The sequence below is a fragment of the Musca domestica genome, unplaced genomic scaffold (assembly GCF_030504385.1).
Source record: "Musca domestica strain aabys unplaced genomic scaffold, Musca_domestica.polishedcontigs.V.1.1 26, whole genome shotgun sequence".
In the NCBI taxonomy this organism is placed as follows: domain Eukaryota; kingdom Metazoa; phylum Arthropoda; class Insecta; order Diptera; family Muscidae; genus Musca; species Musca domestica.
Window position 1 is genome coordinate 9,971,884 of NW_026712283.1, and position 20,514 is coordinate 9,992,397.

General features: G+C 36.1%; 2 protein-coding genes across 2 annotated transcripts in view; both read right to left on the reverse strand.

Moving 5' to 3' along the window:
- Nucleotides 1–12,717, reverse strand: part of LOC101899424 (synaptotagmin-5) — a 37,538-nt gene extending 24,821 nt beyond the window's left edge. The window contains exon 1 of the mRNA XM_059123948.1: nt 12,128–12,717. The gene's annotated coding sequence lies outside the window, so the exon portion shown is untranslated. The remainder of the gene's footprint in view (nt 1–12,127) is intronic.
- A 5,832-nt stretch (nt 12,718–18,549) lies between these two features.
- On the reverse strand, nt 18,550–19,753 carry LOC101898889 (uncharacterized). The gene has a single exon (XM_005185717.4). The coding sequence runs from the start codon at nt 19,571–19,573 to the stop codon at nt 19,154–19,156; it is 420 nt and encodes a 139-aa protein (XP_005185774.1). The 5' UTR covers nt 19,574–19,753; the 3' UTR covers nt 18,550–19,153.
- Nucleotides 19,754–20,514: the final 761 nt, after the last annotated feature.

Sequence of the window (20,514 nt, forward strand, 5' to 3'; positions counted from 1 at the left end):
TGATGTTTATTTAGATATCTAGGAGTTCGGGGAGGGGGAGGACTAAAACATTTTGAGAATGCTTTAAAGTTCAAGGGCTTTTGTATACTTTTACACTTACACGTCGGATGTATGACATTACAAGTGTCTCCCTTGTAAACGAGTTATGGCATCGCATTTCAAAAAGAACAACCGCTTGAAAATCATCTGTAGGTGTTTTTTTTTTTTGTCAAAAAGGCATCATATCTTGTCTTCACACTTGAGTGAAAATGAGAACTCTGTGTGCAATTAACAATTTTGACAGCCTGGAATGAGATTTAGCACCTATACGAACATATGGTAAATGACAAAGATATAAGAGAATAATAGTGGATTTTTAATAATATATATTTTTTTCATGGACCAAGCATGGATTTCTTACGAAGATTTTTCATGGACTAAACATGGAGTTATTTTAAGCTGATTTATTCAATGACTTTTATTTTTTATGAAGATTTTTCAGAGACCTAGAATATTTCTTGAGACCTTTCAAAATTCATCACAGGATTTTCTAAGATTTTTATTTTTTTTAGAACCCAAGCCTTGGATTTTCTAGAAATATTTTTAAGGAATATATCGAGATTTTTTAGGAACGTTTTTCTATGACTAAGCGTTGATTCTTTAAGAACATTTTTATACCCTCCACCATAGTATGTAGGGTATATAAGGTTTGTCATTACGTTTGGAACACCTCGAAATATACATTTTAGACCCCACAAAGTATATATATTCTTCATCAGCATAAAATTCTATATCGATTTAGCGATGTCAGTCCGTCTGTCAGTCTGTGGAAATCGCTCTTGCTTCCGAACAAAATGAAGTAGGTTGATAAAATTTTACTCAAATGTGTATTATGGCTGCAGGTATTTAAAATGGGTCATATAAGTCTTCGTCTTCGTATAGCCCCCACATACGGTACCTCCCAAAATTCGGTATTTTGATGATTTTTGCGATATTATTCTCCGGAATTGTTTCAAATTACGTATTTAGAGTTCGTAATGGGAACTACAGTCTATGACAGAAAATTGTCCATGCAGGTCCAGGTCTTCGTATAGGCCCCATATATCAGTACCTCCCTATATTCGGTATTTTGACGAGTTTAAGTACAATATACACCGAAATTGTTTGAGATGTCGTATTTGACGATGGATGCTTTAACCTGTGACAGAAAATTGTCTATGCTGGTCCAGGTCTTCGCACAGCTCCGATATAACGGTACCTCCCTATATACGATATTTTGATGATTTTAGCTACATTATTCACCTTTTATTTCAAGTTTCGAATTTGAATATGGTAATGGGTTATGAAAAACACTTAGAGCACAGGAAAAGATCATCCAAACTTTGGAAGTCCCAAAATTATTATCACTGCTAGACCAGGTGTGAAAATGGCCAATATCGGTCCGCTATATTATGTACCTCCCAAACAAAGGGTCAAATTTTGAATAATTATATCTCTTATAAAAAGTGAAAAAGGAATCCGATTGTCTACAAATTTGGTACATATCAATATTTTTATCAACTCAAAACCTAGTTTGGAGATGAGATATATCGGTCGACTCCTTCAGGTACCTCCCCCACAAAGTGTCAAAATTTAAAAATTTGAATAACCGTCTCTCTTAAAAAATGTGAACTAAGAGTCCCACTGTCTTCAAATTTCATACATCTCAATCTTTTACTAACACGAGATCTGGTCAAGAACGGTTGAAATGGACCTTTCCTCCGGTTACTTCCTCCTAAACCGACTGATACTATTCAACTTGTTAATTAGTTACAATCCGTTTCAATTGTTGTGTTTTTATTTTGAATATTTCATTTGTTTTATTGTTTTCACTCGTTTCGAATTTGCTGTGCCGAATTACGAATAATATAATTCGAATTATCAATTGAATAAATCGAATTTTAAATGGATTAATTAGAAGTAACAAGTAAGCGAAGGCTATAGTCGTGCGGGGCCGACCATGTTATACCCTGCAACACTACAATATGGTAGAAGTCGCCTTATGTCAAAATTCATTTTGGAAGATTTCGATTTTGAAATAATGTCATAGAGCCCTGTCCAGTTGTTACCCTCATTTACGCACTCTGCCGTGTTGTTGTATTCGAAAAAAAATCAAAAAATTCGTGATGCCTTATACAGGGAAATATAATCCAATGGTCATTCAAAATGCTCTACTTCTTCCCTTTAACTAACTCTCTCCTCATGCAGAGCGACTGCAACATCAGTTCACATCAGTGAACCCCTTATATACTGATAAGGAGAATAACTAAGATGTATTTCTTTTACATATATATTTCACCTATTTTGCTATATATCCCAAATTTTGGCTATTGGCATAACCGTAATGGACAGAAGTGACCTTTTAATATATTTGTGATTTGGCCGTGATCAAAAATATTAGCGGTTAAGTGGAAATTTTCGTATTTTTTGACATAAAAATTATGGTTTATTTTACCCGTTAAATGTTGTCCGATTACCATCCAAATTGGTTAGCATCTGTCCAGCATTGAATTCTGAGTCCATGCAAATTTCCCCGTCGTTTGGTTCATATTTGCGGCCTGTAGAGAAACTGCAAAATTAGAAAAGAAATCTGTTTTTGGTCAATTTCAACCCCTAAATATTGTGCGATCATCTCCAAAAACAATAGGGTTCTATTTTGACCCTAAACCCACTCCCATTTTCCATTTCGTGAGGATCGGGCCACAATTGCGACCTGTAGCGTAGACATATATAATTTCCTATGCCGGAAATTATTATTTCGAGGTGACACATCATTTTAGCCCAATCAAACTTATAACGCCCCCAACACAGAAGGGATTCGAAAATAGATCAGATCTTGTGTTTGCAAAAATATTTGTGTGTGTGAAATTTGAAGAGAGTTGGATGCTTATTTCGCTTCATTTGAGCGTTTTGTTTTTTAAAAATCTTGAAACCTATGTATGTGGGAGGTGCCAGAAGAAATGGTTCGATCTATACCACCTTTATAACAGATCTTGTGTTGAAATGTCGACACTTTGTGGGGGAGATACCAGAAGGAATGGACCGATATTGCCCATCTCCGAACTCGATCTAAGTTTGACAATAATATTACGATGTACCAACTGTGGATCAAATCGGATACACCCTTCGAGAGTTATCGTGCGCACCAACCAGCCAGACAGGCGGACGGACGGTCTTCGCTAGATCGACTCCAAATGTCCTGAAACGGATTTGGTCCAAAGAGACCGATGAGGCACGTTTTGGACGTATCAAATGATATATACCCTATGTAGCCATATGGCTGAGGGTATAAAAATAATTGTACATTCAGTTACTCTCGGCTTATCAGTGTTAATTCTTAACATCACACTTGATTATCAAACATTATTGGCAGTGAATAAATTATTTGGTCGAATCACATTCAACTGACAACTCAACTTAAGCGCCCGGACATTTTAAACATCCTTACATGCCCTACCATTTTCATCACAACATTTGTCTCTGCCATTTTTTCTCCATGGCATGTATCTTCCACTGACCCAGAATGTCAACAATCTGCATTGCATGTCGATTACATCCCGCGTCCATGTTAATTCAACATTGACAGTAATTGGGACCATTTAATGAGTTTGCATTCCGTTCTCATTCGTTGGCATCAGGGTCATTAAGAGTGTTAAAGTGGACTTTAAAGATTTACATTTTTCCCTTTAATTAGCTGGGCAAATATTTTCCCCTGAAATGGGTTTTAAAATGACCTGTTTGAGCAGCTACATTAATTAGTAATACATTTTGAACACCTTCCAAGAATTTATTTTACTTTGATAAGAAAGAGCAATGTTGTTGTCTTTTATTAAAATGAAGTGCATTATGTCAGAAGTAAGTTTGAAATGCATAATGCAGCCACTTTGCTGCATCTGCGAAAAAGAAGAAACTTTTGTGAACTTCTGCACTAATGTCATATTAGAAAAAGTTTTCTTTTCTTTAAACTCAATTATTTGAAAACGGTTTGTCAGCTACTCAATGGAAAATGTAATAAATACCGTACAGAAAGTTGCTTGTTGTTGGTGGCTCTTTCCGAAACCTTGGTATCCCTTGTCTTATCCCCTGGTAAACATATATCGTTCTCCACTAATAAACAAACGTTGTTTTTATAAAGACAACAATGAAGGAATTAAGCCTAACCATTTTGCAAAAACAAAATACTATGGTATCCCGAACAAACAAGCCAACACAGTTCTTATTCTAGAAATTCTAAAATATTTGAATAAAAAGATGGTAATAAAAACGTTAATATTTTTTCTGGAATATTCAGTGATAACTTTTTATTTTTTGTCGTATGAGTTTTTTATTTACTTATTTATTTATTTTTTTTTTTTTTTTTTTTTAATTTGACTCACACTTTTGAATTGCAAATTGTGTAATATTTTTTCACCTTGAAACACTATTTGTTAGGCGTATTAAATTCAACTATCGTCCAATCTTCAAGAAATTTTGAATAGTGGTTGGGTTAGGATCAAACATGTAAAAAAGCAGCTATGTTCGGCCGGGACGAACTTTTAAATCCCTCCACCATTTCGAAAAAAAAATTAAATTTTTCAAAAAAAAAAAAATAGTATCCATTATGAACTTCAAACACGAAATTTGAAATAATTCTGGTAAATAATGTCGCTAAGATCATGAAAATACAGAATATCGAGAGGTATTGTTACGATTCCGGTGAATAATATTGCTGAAATCATCAAAATACCGAATATCGGGATGTACCGTTATATGGAGGACCTGCATAGAAAAAATGTTGTCATAGTTAATGTTGCTAAAATCATGAAAATACCGAATATTGGGAGGTACCGTTATATAGGGGCTATACGAAAACGTGGACCGACATGGCCCATTTACGAACTTAACCTGCCTACTGGTTAACTATGCATGTAAGCAAAACTTTAGACTTCTATCTCAATTCGTTCGAAAGATAGCATGATTACAACAGATATACGGACAGACAGAAAGACGGACATCGCTAGATCGTCTAGGAATTTTTCGCTGATCCAGAATATATATACTTTGTAGGGTCTATTATGAATATTTCGTGGAGTTACAAATGGAATGACAAAATTAATATACCCTCCATAGAATGGTGGAGGGTATAAAAATAGGCCTTTTGTTTTGAAAGATACTTGCAGAATGGACAAAAACCTAAGACTTACAGTTACCAACTAAGGACCAATAAGGACTGTAATGAAGGCTAACATTGGTATTCGGATAATATTTAGTTGGTGAAATAGATCACTTGTGTGAAAAATTTATCGAAAACACAAATACATGAAATGCGCACCTCCGACCTTCATATTAAAGCTGATTTCATTGATAAATATAGCCAAATACTGGATAATACACTAAGTCGTAATGAGGAATCTATGTTTTCAAATATTGTTTTGAATACCCATTGACACGGCATAGGGCATAAATCTAGAACAAATGCTACGAGGATTTTCATGACCTCGTGGTTTCAGTAAGATAAAAATTTTGCAGGACTATGTGACAGTATATCAACAACAAATGACATTATACCAGCAATTTGAGGGTATTACATGGCCGGTCTTGTCAGAATATAGTCATTGCTTACTTGTATTGAAATTATTTTTCGTAGTTTAAAATTATTCTTGAAAAATCCGCATTTATTCGTAAACAATATGTTAAAAAATCTCGGTTATTATAATTCAAATGGTTGACCCTCTATGGAGTATTTTCCGAAGGAATGGGGCACTATTGTCCATTACGTTTCGGTCCTAATAAAATAGGGTGTAAATATTGCGACGTGCCAAGTTTGGACTTGGTTACTTCCTTCACTATATATGAATGAATGAATATGAAAATGTGCGTAAGTTACCAGATGTAATCGACCGGAGCACTCCATTTTTATACTTCATGTAAAATAGATAAAAATATTGGCATAGACAAAATTACTAAATTTCCGTATTCATCTCAAGTATCTGGTGTGGAGAAATATTTAGATGTGGCAAGTTGCGAAGAATAGCTGACTAGTTTCGCAAGTTATGACAGAAAAAATTATTGAAAATTGTAGGACTTTGTGGCTGATGTACCACAAGGGGTTCGCAGATTTATATCATCTTCTCAACAGATCTTGTGTTATCAAAAATGTTTGAAATTCGAAGAGAGTTGGATGGATATTTCGCTTTCTTTGAACGTTTTGTTTCTATGTGGGGGAAGTATCAAAGGAAATGGTCCGATCTCTACAATCTTTATAACAGATCTTGTGTTGATAAAAATTTTGAGATGTGCCAAGTCTGAATGGAATCGTTTTATCTCCCAACTCGATCTGAGTTTGGTAATAATATTACGATGTACCAAATTTGGGCTAAATCGGATACTCCCTTCGAGAGTTACCGTGCGCATCAGCCAGCCAGACAGATAGATCGACAAAAACGGATCGACGAAACATATTTGGTCCAATGTGACCTGGGGTATAAAACCGAAGAAAGCTTAAAGCCTATATTAAAAAAAAAAATCTTAGAAACAATTATTGAAAAATTCTAGCTTATTAGTTAGTTAGTTATTTCTGTCCGCCATCCATCTGTCCAGCTGCTGTAATCACGCTAGAGTCGAAACCAATAAGATATGAAGCTAACATTTTGCGAAAATTTTTAATCCCGGCGAAATCACAAAAACATTTGAAGGTCTTTTCTGACCTTATTTTGGATACCCTCTAAAAATCTGAGGCTGATGGACTAACAAATTTATTCTGGAAAAAATTCAATTTTAGTCCAATTTAAGTTTTTACTTAAATGATCGAAATTATGACTTCGGTGCTTCTTCCTTCGTATCAATGAATTGTTTATTCCAGAAAACTAATTAGAGATTATGAAATGCAGTGGGCTGATTACAAAGTGGGCCACTTCATCCTGCAGACGTAACTATTTTGTGTAGAGTCAAGTTTATTGCTTGAATATACAACGGTATATTGCTTAAAAACCCATTACTTTTTACCCTCTCGAATTTTGCAGATTTATTTTTACACTGCGGCAATTACATTGTCTGGCAAAAACCTCATCTTTTTTTGGAAATATCCCCTCATGCATTTAAGCCCCCCACTTTAAAGCGTTGAGTAGAGAACGCAGTTTTTTTTTCAACACATAGTGCCTCTGTTCCTTCTTATTTTAGAATACCACACCCTGTTATCGATATTCTCATATAGGTCTTTGGTATTTTTATTGCTTTCGGTTGGTGTTAGGCGGCTGCTTCACAGTCAATATGTGCGTTGTCGCTTCGTATAAATATGTAGTTGACACAAAGCGCACATCATAATGTTCGCCACAAATACACAAATACTTATCAGTTAATATTTTTAGCTTCGATGGATGAAAATGCTCCAAGGTCTTGGCTGTAGTGGCGACCATTTCTCGTGATTAAACTCATAACTGGCTGGAGGGCGGGCGAGCAGGGAACGGGCAGACAGGCTTTGGTTGTATTCTGGGAGTGTGGAGGTTAACAAGTGGAAGCCAACCAAGGGCACCCAGAGCTCGTCATATTTTTTTCGTCTTCTTCTTCTTCTTTGACTCTTGTAATATTGTAAATAGCCCATCAACTTGGAGCCCAGCCAAAGTGATTAATATTTATTTTACCCGAAGCTATAAAAAAGTTTGCTTACTTTTTTTTTTCCAATAAAATAGTATTTTCCGATTTACCCTACAGCGATTAGCTATTTAGCATTTTTATCAATGATGAGTTGGAGCTCGGTTTAAATAGTTGGGGTTGGAGGTGCAAGTTATTCTTTTGGCAACATGTTGTGTTTCGATAGATGACAGTGCTCTTTCCTACTACTGGCAAGGTGGTCTTGTTCGCCTTACCGCTTTAATGAAAATCCAGAGATTAATTTTCGTATTGCAAAAGGTAGAAAACTATGTAATCTTCCATTACTGTTGATGTCGTCATGTGCTTTTTCTTTGGTAAACAACAGAAACAGGAAAATTGAAACAAATATTTGACATCTTAAAGACACATCAATTTATTACAAACTTGCCAGCCATAAGAGTCATTGGATTAATATTTTATGAAAGGAAGAACACAAGTAACAGGGTAAAGCACAGTGTCTTGCCAACAAATTTAACTTGTTTTCAAAGGTTAAATATATACAATATCTTTTAGGATCAAGATAGAATACTGTTTTTATATCCTCCACCATTTTATGGACGGTATATTAACTTTGTCATTCCGTTTGTAACTCCTCGAAATACTCATTTAAGACGCCTCGAAAAATATATATTCTGGATCAGCGTAAAATTCGAAGTCGATATAGCGATGTTCTGTTGTAATCACGCAAGCTTTCAAACGCATTGAAATAGAAGTGTGTATTTTCCCAGTAAGTAGGTTAAGTTTTTAAATAGGCCTTGCCGGTCCACATTTTCGTATAGCCCCCATTATGGGAGCCTCCCAATATTTAATTTTAATGATTTTAGTAACTTTACAGACCAAAATCGTTTCTAATTTCGTATTTGAAATTCGTAATGGGTACTCGTATTACAACCAATGATGGAAAATTGTCTAATCAGGTCAACCCGACAAATAACGGTACCTCCCGACATTCGGTATTTTTATGATTTCAGCGACATTATTCAACGGATTTCTTTCAAATTTCGTGTTTGCATTTGGGTCGGTACTACAGTCTATGACGAAAAATTACTTACGCAGCCTTCATATAGCCTCTAGGTAACGGGTTTCGGATGCTTTTTGTACCCTACACCACATATAACCTACACCACATAAGATTATTATATCTTTGTGCATTTGTTTGTATATCACTTAGACCCACAGTTACTTTTGACGATCTTCGTAGAATTACTTTCTAAGTCGATTTATGCATCTCAGTCCGTCCGTCCGTCAATGTATTTTTGTGAACAAAATGCAGGTCGCATTTATTATTCGATTGAGATGAAATTTTACAAACAATATTTGTTTGGCCCAAGGACGAACCTTATTGAAGTTGGTGATAATCGGATTAGATTTAGATATAGCTCTCATATATCTTCAACCGATTTCAAGTTTATTGTGCAAATTATGGCTAATATCAGTCCAAATGGAGTGAATTTCGGGACGCACGTTTCCATTTTGTGGAATTCGGCTCCGATATATATTTTTTAATATAATTCTTCTTGAAGTGATGTCATACACTCTATAGCAATCTTATTTGGTATAAAAGATTAAAATGTCTCCTTCAAATATGTAAGGTATCGGCCCCGACTATCGTTTAATTTTTCCTTACTGGTTTACTTGTTCAACATAGACGTGTTCCACTAGTATTATTACGACCTGCATATAAGTCGTCACATTTTACAATGGAATTGTGTGAGTTCTTCGTGTCTGGTTTACACCCTGAAACAGAATTGTTCCCCATACAACGGTACCCCCGATTTTAGTTTAGCCACATTTTTCAATAAAATTATCTGGAAATAAACACAGGGAGTTCCTTTTGAGTACTTTACTCCCTAGAAGAGTATTGTCTAATTAGGTCCACGATATCGTATAACCCCATATAAAATTACCTCCCTATATTCGATATTTTGATGATTTGTCTGCATTTTCCAAGGAATTGTCTGCACTTTACACCCTGGAAAAAAATATCTATATAGGTCCACGATATCGTATAGCCCACATACAACTGTACCCCCGATATTCGATATTTTAACGATTTTAGCGACATTAATCACGGGAGTTGTTTCAAATTTCGTATTTAGAGTTCGTAATGGGAAGTACAGTCTATGACATGAATTGCAACTCCAGGTTTTCGAATAAGCCTCATATATCAGTATCTCCTTATATTCGGTATTTTGACGATTTAAGTGCTATATTTATGTACATTGAAGTTAATAATAGGTACTTACTGATCTTCGTAAAGCCCCGATATAACGGTACCTTCCTATATTATTTTGATGATTTTAGCTACATTATTTAACGGATTTTTTTCCAAATTCTTATTTGAATATTGTAATGGAATATGACAAAAATTGCGTATCTTCGTATAGACCCTAATATTACGACTATATTCCGTATTTGTTTGAGATTTTAACAGAACTTTTAACGGATCCTATTTTTTTGAAAATGGTGGGGAGTATTCAAAGTTCGCACCAGTCGAACTTATTGCTTTTTATACCCTACAACACTATGTGTTGGGGGCACTATAAGTTTGATTGGGCCAAAAAATATGTAAAACCTAGAAATATTGGTTTTCCACATAGAATGGTATATATGGATCTTTCTATCTTGCCGAGCTGAGTCGATCTAGGTATGCATATTCGTCCGTCCGTCTGGTCATGTAAATTTATAATTACTCTACAGGTCGCAATTATGGTCCGATCTTCACGAAATTTAGAATAGAGGTGGGGCCAGAATAGAAACCTATTGCTTTTGGAGATGAACGAATAATATTAAGAGGTCGAAATGGACCAACAAAATTTCATGATTTTGCAGTTGCTCTACAGGTCGCAATTATAGTCCAATCGAAGCAGAAGTTAGCATGGGGCTAGAGCCTAGGGCTGGGCAGTAGCCATCCAATTTTAATGGTCATCGGGTAATGTGTAGTGGGAGAAATAAACCATAATATTTGTGTCAAATAAAAACCAAAATTTCCATTAAACCGCGAATATTTTTAATCCCGGCGAAAGCACAAATAGACGAACAGGCCAATTCTGACCGTTACGTAGATGTCGGTAGTAAACATATCGGATATATATAGTGAAATATATACAATTTGTGTATATGCAAAGGAAGGGGATGTTAGCTAGAATGTTTATATCTCAAGAATGGCTGAACCTATTTTGACAAATTTTGTGAATTCAGAATGCCCTCTTGGCATAAAAGTATAAAACCTTAAAAAATCACAAAAAAAGATGTCAATAATGATGTTAATATAGATTTTGTTGTATTTTGTGACATTTTTTTATTCTTTCATATTTTTTATAGCACGCGATTTTTTAATTTGACTTATAATATTGAAGTGTTTGTTTTGTAATATTTTTTCACATTACAACACACGTTGGGGTTATTATATACAGATTGCAATTATCGTCCGATCCTCACGAAAATTTCCACAAGGGTAGGGTTAGGCTAAGAAGGGCTAGGCCTATTGTTTTCAAAGATGCTCGCAATATACTTAGGAGTTCAAATGGACCAACAACTAAAAATGTTCCTGATTTTGCAGCCGTTATAAAGGTCACAAATGGAAACCAAAGGACACGAAATTTCGCATGAAGTTAGAGTTTACAACAGCGGGTAGAATGGACCACTACTTTTGTGTGAAAAATACCAAAATTCTGTTCTACCGAAACGCTGAAAATAACTTACAGACGATATCCAAAATACACAGAATGTCGAACTTCTTGCGTTTTATACTGATTTCGTTGACGAATATAGCCAAATATCGTAGAGAATAATAATAAATCTGGGCAGTACTCTATGATATAATTTTAAAAACGAAATCTTTCAGAATAAATTTGGACATAAGGGGATTCCAACATATTGTAGTGTTGCGGACGGGCCCGCACGACTATGGCCTTTGCTTATTTGTTAAAAATAAAAAATTTGAAAATCATGCTTTATAGCACCACTCTACGGAGATCAAAGATCCAATGATTTCAAGATTTTAGCTTCCCTTTATACGTTATCATTCTTACTCGTTAGAGAACGGTCATGGAACTGATACGGATTTCATCCATAGAAACATTTGTTTTTGGTGTAGAAGTTTCTTATAAAGGAGAATATTCGAATTTCTTGATTTTAAGACACTGTTTTTTCCACCAGACAATCATTTGTCTCGATTCGGGATGAAAACATATGTGACTTAAGTTTTCGGTCATGCAATAACTCACTACCAGTTGCTGGCGTCTAAGCCCCAGCAACAACAACAACAACTAAGCATCTGTACATATGGTACACAAAACACTCTGTACACAGTCTAAAGTATTCATCCGTGAAATATGTATTAAAAGGTAATGCAGATCCTTGTTGGGGAATAGCCATAAGTACACATAATAAGGAAATTCTTCAAGTTTATTTCCCACAGGATTTCCTGGCATGTTTGAAATGGGGTTCTTATTAAATTTCCATAAAATGAACTTACCTTAGGTATTTTGCTTTTTGATGTTCTGTTTTTTGAAAATCTCGTTCAAAATTTGCGACACAACAATTATTGTATTTTTCCGCCTGTAATCCTTACAATATGTTAGCATTCATCGACGGATTTTTTTTTATCGAAAAATTCCAATGAATTGTTATTGTGTGGAGGATAGCACGTCCAATGAATTTTTTTTCACCCCCAAAACGTATCAAAATTATTTATTGCCATTTATTGTTATTTAGCGCAAATCATCAACAAAAAAAAGCTTTTAATATTAAGCCCCGTCCGTCACATCAACGTTCGTTATGCGATGTTGACAAATTTTATTTGTTAATAAACACTCGACAAAACAAATTAATATTTTTTTTTTTGGATTTTTTTGCTAGTGACCGCTGTAATGTGTGTTCGCCTGTGTGTTGCTGTATACACATATAAATTTAACCGGATTTGGTGTTGGTGTGTGTGCTAAGAAACAAAAATCTTTTGGCAAATGCTTCGATCTGATTTCGGTGTGTGTTCTGTGTGCCACTGAGGTAGAAACTAAACTGCCAGATGTCAGAACTAAAACGGAACTGCCATCGAGTATAATATGGCAGTAGGTTCGCCTCGCCGTCGTCTTCTTCTTCTGGCTACTGGCTTTGCTGCCCTTTTTGTTTCTTCTCTGTTTTGTATAATATTTCAAAGGAAATGCTGAGAGCTTACTGGCACACTTACATGATTTTGGCAATGGCATGGTGGTGGTAGTGGTGTTGGTGTTAGACCAAAACAAATACTCGCTTAGCTTTACCATATTGTGGTTGTAATGAATGATATATCAACTCGCTCTCGCTCTCTCTTTTTCCGAATTACATCTGTTGGAAAAGCTTTTAATGTTTATTTGGCAAACACCATATGGACTTTGTTGTTGCTTTGTTTTTGCTCTCTTTTTTTTTCAGAATGTACTAAAACTAAAAGAAAAGCAACAGTGTAATGTACCGTAAATTATGGGGAGCGTTATCTTGTTTGTTGTTTTTTGGGCAGTGGGCCAAAAGTGATTTTTATGTGGGAAATCATGTTGGTCTCATACCTCAAGAAGTGCAGAGTGAGATAGAAAAACTGCAACCAATTTCAGACTGCTGTAATTTTTAAGCCACTTGTCCGACAGCTCTTAAAATTATTTCAGTGACAGCTCATTATATTGTTTAGAAGCGTACAAAAGCCTTTTTGGTGAGAATTTTCCAGGAAGAAAGTTATTCGTGATGGAATTCAAGCGTGCTAGTGGGATTTCTTTATATTTGGCTGGAAAACCACAAGTGGCTATCGTTAAAGCACTCCAGCATTTAAATGTGAATAAATCTTTTGTGTCTCGTACCATCGCTCGTTACCGTGATACTGGAAGCCTAGCCCGACGTCAAGGAAGTGGACGGAAGAAACCAGCAACATCAGCAGAAAAAAGTTCGAAAATTAAAGAAGCGACTTGATATAAATCCGCATCGCAGTGGCCGGAAAATGGCTCGTGAGCTGAACATATTGCAATATTCCATTCGGTAAATATTAAAAAATGAGCTCGGAGCAAAGCCATTGAAATTCCAAAAAGTGCAAGAACTTACATCGCAACAGAAAGAAAATAGACTCAAAAGAGCTAAAGAGTTGCTTCGCTTGGCCGAAAGTGGTGAACTGCCGAAATTGGCTTTCTCCGATGAGAAAACATTCATTGTCCTGCAGTTTGTAAACAAACAAAATGATCATGTTTGCTTGCCAAAGAGGTCAGCTGAAAATGTGCACCTTCGGTTGGCCACCCGAACTCAAGCGCCGGCCATAGTGATGGTGTGGGCCGCCATAACAGCCGATTGTTGCTCTTTGTTCGTATTAATCGACCGTGGCATCAGAATAAATGCCGAATACTTCCGCGTAAATATTCTGGGGGGTGTATTAAAGCCTTAAGTACGCAAACACTATTGTGTCTGGAGTATTTCGGTCCCTTCAACCAAACAATCAACATCTCTCCATTCTAGATACCAACAGTGATACACAATTAGTACCATTTAGTACTTTGCGAATAATTCTAGTACGGATTGGCATACTATCTCAAAACCAGATACCAATAGAGACCTCGCTATCAAATTTGAGGATTCCAGCCCTATACCTTCACCCAGTACCAAATTTAGTACTTTTCTAACAATTATGGATAGCATGTTCCGAACCGCCTCCATATCTTAACCACGGATACCAATAGTGACTTCTACATCAAATTTCAGGTTTTCAGGTCTATTGCTTCACGCAATACCAACTTTAGTACTACTTAGTACTTTTTACAACACCTGATACCAATAGAGAACTTTCCGGTTCTATACATTCACTCAATACCAAATTCAGTACCATTTAGGACTTTTTGTGCACAAAAGTACCTATTTCGATAACTTCCTTCATATCCTAATTGTTTGCAACATGGAGAAGGAAGCGAGATAGGCCCAAAGTTACTTTTGAGGATCTTCATGGAATCTCTTTTTGAGCCGATTTATGCATGTCAATCCGTCTGTCCGTTCGTCCTTCCGTCTGTCCATGTATTTTGTGAACAAAATGCAGGTCGCATTTATTATCCGATTGAGATGTAATTTAGTAATCAAAACTTTTTTTTATAGACCAAGGACGAACTCTTTTCGTATTGGCGAGAATAGGTCGAAATTTAGATTTAGATATATATCTTCAACCGATTTCGGGTTAATTGTGAACCAAATGACCAATATCAGTCCAAATGCCCTGCATTTTGGCACATCGTACGGAACATAATTTTTAATTTTTTAAGGTAACAGAATGATAATCATAATAAAACCCAATGTTATACCCCATGAAAGGAATAAAAATATATATTTTTTATAATGTATGGTGACATTGTTCCACTGTTATGGCGTAACAAAGTATCTTATATTTAGATTTCTTATTGTCTTTACCATAGTTAAACACAAACACCTCTCAAAGCCTGTAATTTGTGCTCACCCCCACATTGGAGTATATTCAACAGCTGTCCACTAAATCATTCATTGAGAATTTTAGTACACCACTAAAAAAGCTCAAGTCAAAGCTTTCGAAATAATAAATGATGCCAGATGAGCTACACTAGTATGAATCTTAGAACAGCTTTTATTTGCTTAACGTGTTTGCAATTCAAATTTAAATCCTAATGTTGGATGCTTATTTCGCTTTCTTTGAGCGTTTTGCTTTTAGAAATCTTGATCTTTACCATCTTTATAATAGATCTTATCTTGATGGAAATATTGAGATGTGCCAAGTCTGAGTGGAACTGGATGTTAATTCCGCGTTTTCGGAGCTTCATGGATATCAAAAATTTAATCAAAAAAGGTACCAGAAGGAGTGAACCGATATTGTCCATTTTCGCACCTGACCTAGTACTGATGTAATATTTGGATTTGCAAAATTGGAGCAAAAGAGGATTTTCTATGCAGTTATTATACCCTCAGCCATATGGCTACAGAGGGTATATATCATTTGATACGGCCAAAACGTGCCTAGTCGAAATAACGGTTTTAGACCCTAGGTCTCTTTGGACCAAATCCGTTTCTGGACATCTGGAGTCGATCTAGCGAAGTCCGTCCGTCTGTCTGGCTAGCTGGTGCCCACGATAACTCTCGAAGGGAGTACCCGATTTGGTCCAAACTTGGTACATCGTAATATTTTTGTCAAACTTAGATCGAGTTCGGAGATGGGCAATATCGGTCCACTCCTTCTGGTATCTCCCCCCCTCCCCCTTCCACAAAAGTTCAAAATTTTCAAAAAATATATTTTCTGCACAGAAAGAGAAAGAATGATCCGATTCCTAATATTTTCGTCAGTGCTAGGTCAAGTGCGAAAATGGACAATATCGGTCCACTCTATCAAGTACCTCCCCCACAAAGTGTCAAATTTTTATACCCTCCACCAAAAAGGTATGGAGGGTATATTAACTTTGTCATTCCGTTTGTAACTCATCGAAATAATCATTTTAGACCCAACAAAGTATATATATTCTTGATCAGCGTAAAATTCTAAGACGATTTAGCCCTGTCCGTCCGTCTGTCCGTCTGTTGTAATCACGCTACAGTCTAAACGAATTAAGATAGGAAGCTAAAATTTTGCACAGATCTCTCTTTTGTCTGCAGGCAGGTCAAGTTCGAAGATGGGCTATATCGGTCCACGATATCGTATAGCCCCCATATAACGGTACCCCCCGATGTTCGGTATTTTGATGATTTTACCCACATTTTTGAACGGAATTGTCTGAAAATCCACACAAGGAGTTCCTTGTGGGTACTTTATACCTCGGCAGAGAATTATCTATATAGGTCCACAATATCGTATAGCCCCCATATAACGGTACCCCCCGATATTCGGTATTTTGATGATTTTACCCACATTTTTCAACAGAATTGTCTGAAAATCCACACAAGGAGTTCCTTGTGGGTACTTTATACCTCGGCAGAGAATTATCTATATAGGTCCACAATATCGTATAGCCCCCATATAACGGTACCCTCCGATATTCGGTATTTTCATGATTTTAGCCACATTTTTCAACGGAATTGTCTGAAAATCCACACAAGGAGTTCCTTGTGGGTACTTAATACCTCGGCAGAGAATTATCTATATAGGTCCACAATATCGTATAGCCCCCATATAACGGTACCCCCCGATATTCGGTATTTTGATGATTTTACCCACATTTTTCAACGGAATTGTCTGAAAATCCACACAAGGAGTTCCTTGTGGGTACTTTATACCTCGGCAGAGAATTATCTATATAGGTCCACAATATCGTATAGCCCCCATATAACGGTACCCCCACGGTATTCGGTATTTTGATGTTTTTAGCCATATGTTTCAACGGAATGGTCACAAGGGGTTCTTTGTACACAAGGGGTTCTTTGTGAGCACTTTACCCACCGACAGAGAATTCTCTATATAGGTTAACGATAACGCATAGCTCCCATATAACGGTACCCCGCGATATTCGGTATTTTGATGATTTTAGCCACATTTTCCAATCGTATTGTCTGAAAATCCACACACGAAGTTCCTTGTGAGTACTTTACACGCTGACATAGATTTGTCTTTATAGGTCCACAATATCGTATATCCCCCCATATATCGGCACCTTCCTATATTAGATATTTTAAGAATTTTAAAAGAATTTTTATTGGATTTTATTTTTTTGAAAATTTTCTAATTCGTTCCAAATGGTGGAGGGTATTCAAAGTTCGGCCCGGCCGAACTTACTGCTTTTTTACTTGTTGAATAATTACAACTCTTATAAAATGTGAAGTAAGAGTACGATTGTCTTTTATTAAGCCGAGGTCGGTCCACTCCTTCTGGTACCTCCCGCACAAAAGGTCGAAAAAAAATATTTTCTTCACAGAAAGGGAAAGGATGATCCGATTTTGCTCGAACTTTGCAAATCCTAATATTTGCGTAAGTGCTAGGTCAGGTGCGAAAATATCGGTCCACTCCATCAAGTACCTCCACCACTAAGGTTCCAAATTTTGAATAATTATAACTCGTTTAAAATGTGATATAAGGATCCAAACTTCTTAAAATTTCAAATTTCAAAATTCAGGTCGCAATAATATTTGTTTGGTCCTTATTGATGTTGGTGAGAATCGGTCCAAAGTTCGATATGACTCCCAGATCAACCGATTTCTGGTTAAGTGTGCAACAAATGAAGACCTGAAGACCTGAATTTTTGTATATCCGACCGAATTCTGTCAAGAAGCAAGTACCTCTTATTTGAAAAAAAAAAAAAAAAATGCTTCAGATACAGTCTAGCAGCAAGTACATCAAATTTGGTGAATATCGGTTCAGATTTGGATATAAATTATATAAAATTTTAAGACAATTTTTTAAGGACTTTATTTTTTGAAAATTTCCAAATTCGTTCCAAATGGTGGAGGGTATTCAAAGTTCGGCCCGAGCGAACTTACTGCTTTTTAACTTGTTTTTTTTTTTTTTTTTTTTTCATTTGGCATTTGAATTTTGTAATGGCATGTTACCTATGCAGGTCCATGTCGTCGTGAAGACCCTAACGTAACAGCTACATTCGGTATTTTTAAGATTTTAACAGAACTTTTAACGGATTTTATTGTTTTGGAGAATTGCCAAATTCGTTCCAAATGGTGGAGGGTATTCTAAGTTCGGCCTGGTCGAACTTACAGCTTATAACTTGTATTTTACCTAATTTTTTGAGGGTATTATATCTTCGGCCTGGTCGAAATATACGATTTTTACTCGTTGGTTTTTTATTTCGACCCGTCAGTCACAAGGTGCCATTTTTCTTGGCGGTTTATTTAAAATAACATTAAGAACTAAATTTTCGAACTTTTATAAACTTTTGTATTCGAAAAATTAATTTCTCAGTTAGTTATTAATCCACATCTAATTAATAAAACAAAATTACGAACATTTATTTGTTACGATTTATTTTGTAAAGGGATAACCCATTAACCTCTCCTTGGATTATAATTTTTTTATATTCTATTTAAAATTGAAATTTTTTATATTAAAATATTTACATAAACAATAGCAATTAAAAATACAACATGGGTGTGAAACGCAACTGGTGGTTTGCTACACAATATCAGTCAAATAAACGGAGTTAATCCTTTCTTAATGGGGTGGGGGGGCACAGGTGAGGGGGTTCTAATAAGAATTCCTTTCTAATACACGGTTTCTACTCTGAAAGGTTTCACTTTTCTTTTCAAATAAAACAAAATAAATTAAAAAAAAACATGTAAAGAGTGGCGACGGTGCATTTTAAAAAATTAATAAATAAATACATGACACGGGAATCAAACAAAAAAAAAAAACGAATGATTGCGGGGTGTGCGGGGTGTCACAAAATCACTAGGAAATACATTAAAGCTCTGTGGTTTCCTCTGCTCTGCTCTTAGAATAGGAAAATAAAAACTGAATACTCGTATATGTAGGTGTGTGTGTGTATATATATTTTCCAGTCAGAAATCATGGAAGAACAATCTCCGATTCTTCCCCTCTCCCCGTGACTTATTCCGGTATGCCCGATTTCAAAACCTGACTATTGGCTGTACGAAAGATTCGCTCGTTTTGCGGCAATTCTCCAATCAAATAATCTCGCATTTGTTCGATGGCATCACGTGAATGACCCGTGCCATGAAAGGCCAATGTTGCATCGCGGCCAGCATAATCCATAATTACATCAGCACCGCCGGGATGATCTTGAAGAAATGTGGTGACATCGTAGACCCGATCATAGATTACCACCCAACAGTCGGAGTAGTCATCATGATGGGCCACAGCATCCAAAGAGATTTCTGGAAGGGCTTCGCAAAGACGATCCGTTAACACCTTCTTGTGTGCGCCTGACTTATGTTGCGCTTTCTTTTCCGCCTGTGAGAGGGGCACAATACGCAGCGCCTGCAGCAGAGTAGTTATGGATGTTGTCATTTTATTTTTCTGGTTTCGAAAACTATTTTGCGGTTATTTGTAAATATTTAAAGACGTCACTTGTTTTGGTTTTTTTTTTTTTTTTTTTTTTTTGTTTTCGGTGGTTTTGTTTTTCAGTAGTTATTTTTTCAATTAGATTTCCCTTTCGTTTTCACAGCGCCTGAGATTTATCGCAAAGCGTTTATTTTATTACATTTAATTGCCACGAGCTCCGTCGAGATAATGCAGCTAATGCATAGGTGAATGGATTTATAAAGTATTTGAAAGCCGATGAGAAAAATTTATTGTGGCACAGATTACGATTGAGTCACGATGTCTGTGGGAGAACTGTATATGCGATGAGCGAGCGATAGAGAGGAAGATGGGAAATTTTTCTCAGAGCGCTCTCTTCTAAGTCAACTTGTGTTATGTTTCAATTTAATTGGCTGTGGAGATGTTAGAGAAGTGTGGATTTCCTAAGTTGTGTATATTTTTATACCCGGCTATTTTTATACCCTACGCGACACTGTGGCAAACCAATAGTTCCTTTTGATGTTCTCCAAAGAATCACATTCTAAGTGTAGGTCGCTTTTATTGCCCGATCGTAATGAAAATTTGCACAAAGCATTTGTTTGGTCCCAGGACGAAAACTAATAAAATTGGTGAGAATCGGTCCACATTTTGATATAGCTCTCATGTACATCTTCGTCCGATTTCAATGTTATTGTGAGATGTACATGTATTATTCGCCCTAATAGCATAAATTCCCGAAAACAAATTTCGTGAAAATCGGTTCAGATTTGGTTATAGCTTTCATATCCTCATCCGATTTCACCGTTATTGCGCACCAAATATGTACTTCTAGCACAAATTTGATGGATTTTTGCACATTCAAGCGAATATTTCAATTTGGCGAAACTCGGTTACCATATGGCCATTGCGCCGATATGCTTAAACCTTCA